Below are 10,549 nucleotides of genomic sequence, written 5' to 3' on the forward strand. Positions count from 1 at the left end.
GTGGGAGGCAGTTCCTGCACTAAGAGCTCTCCATTCCTGTTCCCCTTCAGACCAAGGGCTCCAAATGCTTTGTGCTGAGTCAGGATAACTGCAATGCAGCAGGCTGGGAATCCCTCAAGGAGCTGCAGCCAACGCTCGGCTGCTCCAGCCTTCAACCCATCAGCACTGGCTGTCCTGCCTTGCACTCTGCCTTGGAGCAAAGTGCTGCAGCTGAGCTCCAGTTCTCACTGTGCTCTGGTGGAAACCCTCCTCATGTCCTGCCCCCGCTGCTCTCAGACCCTGCAGAGGCACTTGGCTCCTGCCAAGGGACTCAGAGAAAGTGATGCTCAGAGACTGAGCTGTATCCCACTGGGATAAAGCAGCTTGGGAGGGCAGAAATCAGAAGGGGTAAAAACTGAGCATTGGGAAGGGGAGTTCTGGTCCCCTGTAAGCTCCTTGGCAGGATTTCAAGGCCAGGCTTGGTGAAGCTTCAAGGAGATTGCCAGGACTGAGGGGATTCCCAGGGTCAGACCAGGCTCAATACAGAGGGGTGAGGGCTCCCCTCAGCTGCTTTTCAGCCATTTGCTTCTCTTCTTCCCTGGCTGAACCAACCCAGGACAATGCCAGGGTCACTGAGCTGCTTCATCCTCAGAGCCCAAAAATGGGGTGAGACATTGCAAGTTTGGGATCCCAGTTCAAGCCTGGGATCCTCAGTTCAAGCCTGTGGTGCCAGGCAGGTGTGAGCACACATCCAGGGACTCCCAAGCTCTGGAGCAGTGAAGAGGCAAGCACTGCCCCTTGAGATCATTCCCTGTCATCCAGACTGCCGTGGATTAACTTGTCACTGCAGCAGGAAGAGCCTGGGATGTGTCTGTGGGCAGTGAGGGGAGGGTAAAATTCCCTTCTTCCCCCTCAGCTTCCTGGCACAGAGGAAGTGTGGGGGCACTTCCAGGTAGCACTCGCTTCAGAGAGCTTTAAACTGGGGGAAAACATCATTTTCTGAACCACAAACTATTCCTGGCATCTGCTCCACAGGAAAAGAGCTATAAAAAGTCAAACTCATTCACAGCATAAAATGTAGCTCTGCGTCATCATTGCTACAGGCTGGAAAATGCCAGAGAGGGTCAGTCTTGTTGACTTCCCTAAGCAACATCTGTTTATAAAAACTTCCTGCAGTCAGCAGAACTGTCCCAAGCCCAGCTCACTGAGCACACAGCCAGGTTTGGGGACAGAGCTGGGGCTCAGGGGGACACAGCTGGGCTGTGAGACACCCTGGCCACAAATCCCAGTGCAAACTGTCGGAATCCTGCTGGCACACAGCCTCACCGTGGCTCAGGGCTGGGGCTGGGTGATCACAGAATCCCAGAATGGTTTAGGTTGGAAGGGATCTCCAAGATCACCTTGTTCCAATGCCCTGCCATGGGCAGAGATGCCAACATGTGGGGAAAACAGACAATATCCAGGGTCAGATATGATGGTCTGGGTCTCCCAGCACCACCTCCAGGTGAGACTTAGGAAAGGACTTGGGTGACAGAGAGGTGTATGATAAAATAACTTCTTTGGTTTCTTTCTTTAGAAAACATCTTTCATACATGGTATAAAAACAGGTAGTTGAGAAATAAATTTCAAACTAGCTGTGCCACTGAGTTTGGGGCATCCTCCCCCTTCCTGTGCCTCAGCAGCAAACTCTCTTCTCAAACAAAAGCATGATAAAAATCACAAGCAAATCCTCCATGGGAAATACTGTTAAATGACTAAAACTCCCAACAAGCCCAAACTTACACAGTTTAAAACAAAGCCAAACCCTTTTCTACAAAGGGAACCTTGTTCTTCCCCAGAAATAATGACCTTGGATGCAGGTTTTTCTCATGATAAAATATTGACTCTTGCTGAGGGCTGGACAATCCGTGGCCAACACCTGGTGAGCTCCTAGGAGCTGCCCCAGCAGCTGGCAAGGGGGTGCTGCTGCTCACACATCCTATCCCATCCCGTCCCATCCCATCCCATCCCATCCCATCCCATCCCATCCCATCCCATCCATCAGCAGTGACACAGCTGCCACAGCACGATGCCACTCCATCACTCATCTCTCATGCTGCTTTTCAAGTTATGTTTGGAAAGATGAATAAATTAATGAAGCCTCAGAAGATAAAAACCAAAACAAAGAGCACCCAAAAAGTCCAGTCCTTGCTCTCAGCGCCGCAGGAAGCGCTCACGGACTTTCTCCTCAATGGAGTGGAGCTTGACCATGCGCAGCGCATCCAGCAGCTCCTTGGTGACTTCAGAGTCCTCCTCCTTCTTGTGGGTGAGGAAAGCCCGGATTTTCTCCTGGATGGCTGCCCTGGTCCATGCTGCCTGCTTCTTTGGGGAGCGCTCCAGGATCTGCTGCAGGCGCTTCAGCTTCTTGACGGGGATGTTCTGGTACACCACAAAGTCTATCATGGCCTGGTCGCAGTCGTCATCATCTGCAGCTGGTGGGGGAAAGCAGCCCGGGGTTAAAGGGACACGGGACAGCAGGGCACAGCCCTGCCACGGCTCTCTGTGGGACATCTGCCCACAGGGCTGGTGAGTGCCCCAGGCCTGGAAGTGTTCAAGGCCAGGTTGGATGGGTGTTGGAACAACCTGCTCTAGTGGAAGGCTGAATTCCTATCAGTGATGCAACCTACACGGGGCAGTTGGAAAACAAGGTGTACAAATTCTGTAGAAAGTCAATGTACCTATTCCATGCTCCTCCCCATCAGGGAATAGATGAAAAGCCCAGACAAATCTGATGCAATTGCCGTGAGTATTTACACATTCTTTTATCTGAGAGTTTCTCTTTTCCCCTGCAGACTTGTAACCCTTTGTAACAGATTTGTCACAGGACCAGCCCTAAGCACAGCCCCAATCAGGGCACTGGGATGGGACAGATCCAGCCCTGGCTGGTGAAAGCTGCTGGAGTGCATCCAGCATCAGGAATGAAAACAGAAAGAATTTTCAAGAGGTCAAGGCCAAAGGATTACTCAGTCAGGGAGAGATTAGCCCAGTTTCATGCCACTGCAGACTGGGAATGGTTTCACTGGTTTTAGTGGGGTGGGTTGAGCTCCACTGCTCTGGCTCTGCCTCCCCGGCAGGCTCGGCTTGATGATGAGAAGATCCCTGTGTGCCTCCTGAAGCAATCATAACAAACTGGAATTAAAAAAGCCTCCAGCTGCCATTGCTGGGGCTTCCTCCCTCTATAAATATCTGCAAAGGGCTGGTGCGGCTGCGGGGGCCGGTGCCTGACGCACGTGCTGCTGACACTGCTCTGACCCGGCCATGCCCACCCCGGGACTGCATCCCACTGCTGACGGAGATTTCCAGTCTCTGTGTCAGGATCACACTCCTGGCAGGGAGCTCATGGTGTGAGTCAGGCTTTGTAAGGAGAAATCTCCGTGCTGGTGGTGCCAGGAGAGTGTGGAAAAGTGAGAGCTGCCTGGGGCGGGGAGAAGCCTCCACGTTCCCTCACCACACAGGAAAATATTTTAGAGGCACAGGATGTCCTGAGCTGGAAGGGACCCACAAGGTTCATTGAGTCCAAGTCCTGCCTCTGCACAGACCACCCAAAACCCCTACAACACCCCTGACAGCTTTGGCCATGACCACTTCCCTGGGGAGCCTGTTCCAGTGCCTGACCACCCTGTGGGTGGGTTTCATTAAAGCTTTTCTACCAACCTTCATCCTGATAAAAGAATGACATTTTTCACTCCAGAAAAACCTCCCCTGGATGTGATGAGGTCCCCATTGCTTTTCAGATTTTCAGGACATGGCAATGGATAATCTCATCCAGGCTCACTTTCCCATTAAAGGTTGGACCAGATAAATTTTCCAAGTTCCTCCCACCTGAGCTCTTCCATGGCTTTGTGACTGACACCACGTCTCCACTTTTACACCTGACAGGTTAAAATCCATCCCACACCAGCTCCAATAAACCTTGGGCTCTGCTCCACTCAACCTGCACAAGACCAGGCTGCCATAAAAGTTTCCAGGAAACAGGTGCAGCCAGGAAAACAGAGTGCAGGAGCTGTGCCAAGCTGTATCTCAGCTGCCAAAATCCCCTGTTCCAGCACTCCCAGTTGTCCCTGGTAACATCCAGCAGGATTTCACTGTCAGCTCTTTGTTCTCACTGTGCAGTGACTGTTGCTTAAGCCCAGCACCCTGTCCTTGCTCTATGGGACTGACACTGGAAGGAGATGAAGGAAGACAGATTATTTCATCCATAATTATTACTAATTATGGATCACTCCATGCTTTTACAAGCCATTTCACCTCATTTGCATCTAACTAGGAGAAAGTCATGAGGAAGTTTGCTCTCACCCTGGCAGCATCAGTCCTGGCACTGTGCCTGTGGCTCACCTGCTCCCTGTGTGCTGTTGCCTCCCCCAGGTCTGCAGGACGTGCACAGGGTGTCGTGGTACCTGTTGCCCTTCACGTTGGTCACCTTCCCCTGCTGCTCACAGTTCTGGTGTGGCTGGCATGGGTTGGTGCTGGAGTTGGAGGAGAAGAAGCCATGGGGGCAGTCATGGCACTGGGTGTCCTCAAAGGGGGTACCTGTGCATGGGGACACAAGGGGACTGTCAGGTGACAGGCTGGCACAGGAGCAGAGGCAGCAGCTGGGGATGATGCCAGACACCATCTGAGCATGAGGGTGATGTTTTGGAAATGATCACTGCCAGCATTTCCCCTGGGAACTGTGTGTCCTCACACAGGGCAAACAGCAGTGCTGATAAATTGTCAGCAGCCCGCAGACATGAGAGGACAGCAAGAGGACATCTCACTATGAAAGGGCCACGTCCTAGGCAGGAGCCAGCAGCCAGGCTGGTGCTGAGCTGCCAGAGCAGCCCTGGCTCCCAGAGCAAGTGAAAGTAAAAGTCTGAGAGGAGGTGAAAGCTGAGCTGGCCTTGGCCACGCTGTCGCTGCTGCCCTGGCTCCGGGCCAGCGCCTCCCGTGTGTCACTGTGTCACAGGGCTGGTGCCACAGGGACAGGGCTGCACCGAGAGCATTCCTGCTCCCTGGGAGCAGAGGGAAGGGCTCTGGGGCAGGAGATTTCCCACTAATTTCACAAATCAAGTTACAAGCAGTTTCTGTGCTGTTGCCACTGCCTTTAGGCTTTCCCACCTTTCAGATCCCTTCCAACCCAGACCACCCAAAAGGCCCAGCCATAACCCCCAACATCTGAGCCACTGTCTACAAATGGGAAATCCCAAATAAGTTTGGTTGCCCAGGGGGATTGCACAAGGATCAAAGCCCTGATCCACCCCAAACAGCAGCAAACTCTGCCTACAGCCCCCAGGGTACCTTCCCCACCCAGTACCAGCACTGGCTGGGCCAGGGCTCTGCCCCCACACTGGACACTCAGTCCTTGCTGTGGTGTTCAGGCAGCTGGGCTGGGGGGCAATCCTCCCCACACAAGAAACCATTTGCAAAAAATAAATAATAATAATAATAATAAAAAACTCCAAAAAACCAGCTTCTCTTCAAATACCCAACTCACTTGCATGGCTCCTCAGTCCTAAAGCCAACCCACCTGGAGGTCTTCCCCCTTTGCTGTGTTACTGAATTTTGTCACGTTCTATAGAAAATTAAACCCCAAATCTCAATCATAAACATCAGCTGAAGGCAACAGATATTTTCCCTGTTGCTGGTGAGCCTGGAGCTCTTCCATGCCACTCATGGAAGGACTTCAAAAGACTCCATGCTTCAAAAGCCTCCCTACTTCAAAATGTGCAGCAAGATGCTGCTGGGTTTGCTGGTGCTGCCCACCCTGGTTTGCGATCCCCTGCTGTGATTTCCTGGTCCTCACTGGTGAGTTTACACACATTTGGAGCCATTAAAGGACCAGAGAAATCTGTACAGGGGAAACAACAGGAGAATAAATCCCCTAAAATACCTTGGGACTTAGATCACACAAGGAGATGGAGTCTCAGACTCAGGAGTCAAAACACAGCTGGTTTTGTGGATTTGTGACCTGGCTGTGTGTCCACTGTGTGTTTTCAACACAGCCTCTCCAAAGTGCTCATTGAAAAACCACAAAACCAGCCCCAGAGCTACACACATTCCTCAGCCCTGCCCTTACATCATCAGCCACCTTCTTCAGCCCAGATAATCAGCATTCCCAGCTCCTGGGCTGCCTGTGCAAGGAGCAGGGAGCTGATGAATGCTCGGGAGCAGCTTGGACCATCCAACCTGCCTGTGGCACAGGGCCAGGGGCTGCTCCAGTCATGGCCAAGTCACAGCCTGGCTCTGCCTGCTGCGGCAGGTGAGGCAGGGAGCTGGGACTGACACATCCCATCGGAGTGCGCTGCTGGGGATTTCAAAAGATTTCAAATTGATAGCTGCGGAAAAACCCAACCAAATTCCTCCTTGGAAAAGAAGCAGGAACAGCTGGCAGGGACGGCACTGTGCCAGCAGCAGAGCTAAAAGGGAGCCGGTCAGGCTATGGGCAAGCACTGGCTGCTGCATTTGGCTGCTGCGTTTGGCTGCTGTATTTATCCTTGATTTTTATCTCCCGCGGAGATTTCGGGGCGTGACAGGCGCCATGTGAGGATGAGCAGTGCCCGAGTTACTTACCCGGCCTCAGAGCCCCGGTGCCGGGCGGGCACTCGGAGTGGCGGATGCACAGCTCCATGTTGGAGTAGTAGCCCTGCTGGCACTGGCAGGCGCGGTTGTGCGTGGCATTGCACTGCTGCACCTCCACCTGCTTCTCCCCGCAGATCACGTTGCAGTAGCGGCACTTCTCCAGGTAGTTCCAGTACCGAGTGTAGTGCAAATCCGGGCAGGGCTGGCACAGAGTGGCTCTGTCCCTGGAGCAGTGCTGAGCCACGAAGGTCCCCGGCGGGCACTGCTGGCAAGTGATCCTCTCGCCCGTCGCAGCATCCTTCCACTGGTACGTGGGCTGGGCATCGCAGGCGAGCTCAGCCAGCAAAAGGAGGAGAGGGGGGAGCATCCACTACGGCAAAGACAGCGCAAAGAGCCCTGAGCTCATCCTCGAGCAGAGGCGGGAGCAGCAAACGCGGTTGCTGCAGTTACAGAGCTTGTTATTGTTGTAGAGACAAGAAATTGATCTCCCTCCCTATGCTGGTCCCAGCCCAAGCACCAGGTGCTGCCCTCCTTTGCCATGCCAGGTGACAGAGCATCCTTCCCAAACCCATTTGTGATGCATTCAGAGCCCAGTTTCCCTCGCTCAGAACTTGGAGCAGTTCCAGCACATTTCCCTGTTTCACCCCAGTCAGTTCCCCATCACTGCAGGAAGCGATACCTTTGCAACCCAAGAAGCAGAAGGGAAGTTTTCCAGACTAGCAGATACAAAGCATGCTCCCTAGGACCTTTAACACCTTTCGGAAACGCAGATGCTCAGGATAGAACGGAATGCCAGAGCTTGTTGACCCTCCCTTTCCAAAGCCCACGTGCCCAGCCTGACAAGCAGAAGATCCCTTACCTTGGACAGATGCCTCAAACTGGGCACATGGCAGGATGGCATCGCACCGAGGGCTTCCGAGCGCCGGGATCACAAACCTGGAGGGACAGAGAGGGTTCTCAGAGGCTGCCGCTGCCTGCGGCGGGGCTGCTCTCTGCAGCGGCAGGCTCAATCCGACCGGCCAGCGTAAGAACAGAGGGAGATGGGGAAGGGCCGGTAGGTAAAGGCTGATAGGGAAGGGCTGTTGGGAAAGAATGGGTTTCCTCGCCTGCTCTCTTCCCAGTCAGCCCTTCCTCCGAGGGAGATGCCGGCTCTCCCCAGCGCAGGGACGGGGCAGAGCCTTATAGCGCTGCGAGAGGCTCTGGGCACCCTCGCACCCACGCAGAGCCAGGCACGTGGGACGGAAACCACCCCCAGCCCACGGCACCGAGAGGGAGCAACAGCTGGTGGGGAAGCAGCCAAGGGCTCCCTTTCCTCCCTAATCCCATCCCATCCCTGGGGACCGGCTCCGCTCACCGCAGCTCCGCCTCGCCCCTCCGCTCCGCGCCGCTCCCCGGGCCCGCAGCGCCTTTATAGACCGGCCCCTGGGAAAGACCCCTCTTGGGGTGGGGAGGTGACAGCGCCGCTCCATCCCGCTCCCCCCCCGGTCCGTCCCGGCCCCGAGCCCTTCCCGGTTCCCCGCGGCGGCGGTACCGGCTCCGCCTTCGCGTCCCGGTTCCCTCCCTCACCCGAGAGCCGCTTTCGCTCTCGTTTCTGCACTTGCCTCTAAAAGTGAGGCTTTCAGAGCAATGAAGTTCGTGTGTACCTGTGTGGAGGAAGGAGGCGAGCGGCATTCGCACAGTTGTTCAAACCTCTTGAAGTTTTACAGGGGTTGGTGAGAACTCGTTTTCTGGCAAGGGGAAAGGCAGGGAAATTCCCCTGTGAACGTTCTGTTCCCCGGCTGGAAGCGCCAAAGAACTTCCCAGTAAGAGCAGCTGCCTCCCCCTGGGTGTTCGCCCCGTCAAAGGCAGCCCCGAGGGGCCGCTTCTGGCTCCGGTTCCGGGCACTGAAACCGGCGCTGTGGGAAGCATCGCTCGGCTCTGCCCGGGCTCCGGGACCAGACCCCATCCCGCTCCTCCTGCGAGGGCACCGACCCCAAAACAGCCCCGATCGCCCGTGCTTGGGCACTGCATTCCTAAAGCCGGCTCCGAGCTTCAAACCTCTCCTTCCAGGAGTGCCCAGGGTGACACCTCCCGCTGTAACACCAAACACGGGCACCTTTTGTGGCACAACATCCCGCAGCTGAGGAGGTCAGCATTTAAATCCCTTACAGGTGACTGGGCCCCAAGTCTTGGAGCCCAAGGATTCAAATGAAAACTGAATTCAGCCTTGCAGGTACAGCCTTGGCAGAACATGTGTTCCAGTGTCTGCTTCAAGACATGAGACTCCTGCACTTTGTCCTGCTCTGTCTTGCCAGATTCCTTCTGAACAGACATTGCTGAACAGTGAAAACCAGAGCAAATGCTCAAAAAGCAAATGCAAGTCTCTGCAAGGATGAGGGAACCACAGTGAGGACCTGAGAGGGTATAGAGGTTTTTCTCCTCAGGAGCCAGCAGCCAGCTCCTCCTGCAGATCACTGCAGAGAATGAACAATTCTGCATCTGCCTCTCTCACCCAGCTCTCAGCCACTGGGGCTGCAGATGGAGAATCTCATGGGCTTTACTCTGTAGACTCTTAAAGTTCAGACCTACAGGAGCTAAACACATGATTCACCAAGAAAATCAAATCCACTTCTCCACCACCCAGAAAGAGAAGGAAACCGCAATGGTCAAAAAGAATCCAAAGCTCCTTCCAGTAGGGTCAGTTTCTACCCACCTTGGTTAAAGAAAATCCTCTGACTCCAACAGGAGCCAAGGGAGGGTCAGTGCCACAATCCAGCAGCAGGGTCTGGGCTGTGTTTATTTGCACTTTACACAGAACAGGCGATGGGTTGATTTACACAGGCCGCTCTGAAGTGGTTTTTTGTTTTACTGCTTGTTTATCTGGATCCCCTGTAGCTGTCCAAAGTAATCCTGACGGTTTGTAACTCATTTTGACATAATCCCTGAGCCAAGGACTGCCGGGATTTCGCTTTGTCAGTGTGCATCAGCTCAGTAATTAAACAGCTAATCTCCCAGCCCTGCCCCAGCCCTGAGGCACAGTCCCTGGATGTTTTTTTTGGGTGAAACCACTAGACTGGATCCAATAGAGAGCCCTGCTCTGGGCCCACCCAGCTGGGGAGTTTCAGTGGGATCCCTCTGCCTGAGGCTTGACCACCCAGGAGCCGCAGAGCGTTTCCTCCTCCACAGACAGAAACACAATTTCAGTTTTCTGCGGATTTCACACGGAACCCACAAGGTGTATGGAACAATAGCAGGTGGTTACATCCTGAATGGCACTGCTGGCAGTCCCTGTGTCCCAGCCATGCCCTGCTGGGATGGACACAATGCACCGGGAAACTCCGAGCTCCTCGCTGCACTGCGATGCCTCATCAACAATTATTTTTGTTGTAAATTGGATAATGACAAAAATGTGTCAGATGGATGCTCCTAGAGAGGAAAACACCACATTAATGGGACAGAAAGGGCTTCCCCAGACAACTTCCCCACACTCCAACAGTCTGGTGGAGCAATGACCTTTGATTAATCTTTTTCTGTTCTTCTGTTGGTCCAACAAACCTACCAGAATGGGTTTATGGGTCACTGCCTGATATCAGAAAGCAGCAACACAACTCACTACTGACTCTGACCAGAGGAGGTAGCATGGAAATGGAATTCAGCATCCTATTGCCATGGCTCTTCCTTCACTTCTCCATACAGGGCATCGTTTCACACTCCAGGCCATCCAGCAGCACCACCTTCTGAAACTACTCTTGCAAAATAAAGTTTCTTGTTATACTCAGAGAAAATTCTGTTAATCAAAGAAATCCCTTGCCCCCTCAGTAACCACTTTGCCAGCCAGAGACAGGACTCATCTATTTCCTGATGAAACATTTTGCTTTGCTGATTTTGATCTCTTTTGTGAGTCCTCTCAGTTTTTTGGCGGGAGAAGAAACCAGCAGGAAAGGTTTGTTCAATGACACACTACAATGTTCCAGGTCTAGTCATAGCACTGCAA

At 53.6% G+C, this 10,549-nt stretch overlaps 1 protein-coding gene across 2 annotated transcripts; it reads right to left on the reverse strand.

The window, feature by feature from the left end:
* Positions 1-2,029: 2,029 nt before the first annotated feature.
* On the reverse strand, positions 2,030-7,981 carry TNFRSF6B (TNF receptor superfamily member 6b). Of its 2 annotated transcripts, XM_064730036.1 has the most exons (5): positions 7,931-7,981; positions 7,436-7,512; positions 6,568-6,946; positions 4,354-4,548; positions 2,030-2,450 (listed from the first exon to the last, which is right to left on the reverse strand). In XM_064730036.1, the coding sequence occupies exons 2-5, from the start codon at positions 7,475-7,477 to the stop codon at positions 2,173-2,175; spliced, it is 894 nt and encodes a 297-aa protein (XP_064586106.1). In that variant the 5' UTR covers positions 7,478-7,512; positions 7,931-7,981; the 3' UTR covers positions 2,030-2,172. The 2 variants fall into 2 exon arrangements, with proteins under 2 accessions (XP_064586106.1, XP_064586105.1); XM_064730035.1 differs by lacking the exon at positions 7,931-7,981 and having other exon boundaries at positions 7,436-7,762.
* Between the last annotated feature and the right edge of the window lie 2,568 nt (positions 7,982-10,549).

Source organism: Zonotrichia leucophrys, chromosome 20, assembly GCF_028769735.1.
Source record: "Zonotrichia leucophrys gambelii isolate GWCS_2022_RI chromosome 20, RI_Zleu_2.0, whole genome shotgun sequence".
NCBI lineage: Eukaryota > Metazoa > Chordata > Aves > Passeriformes > Passerellidae > Zonotrichia > Zonotrichia leucophrys.

Bases quoted from the DNA above. Each gene is read 5' to 3' on its own strand.
- TNFRSF6B (XM_064730036.1), bottom strand. From the start codon at position 7,477: ATGCCATCCTGCCATGTGCCCAGTTTGAGGCATCTGTCCAAG. The intron at 6,947-7,435 runs GTAAGGGATCTT...TCTTTGCCGTAG, and splicing joins GTTTGAGGCATCTGTCCAAG to TGGATGCTCCCCCCTCTCCT. The intron at 2,451-4,353 runs GTGAGCCACAGG...TTCCCCCACCAG, and splicing joins CAACAGCACACAGGGAGCAG to CTGCAGATGATGACGACTGC.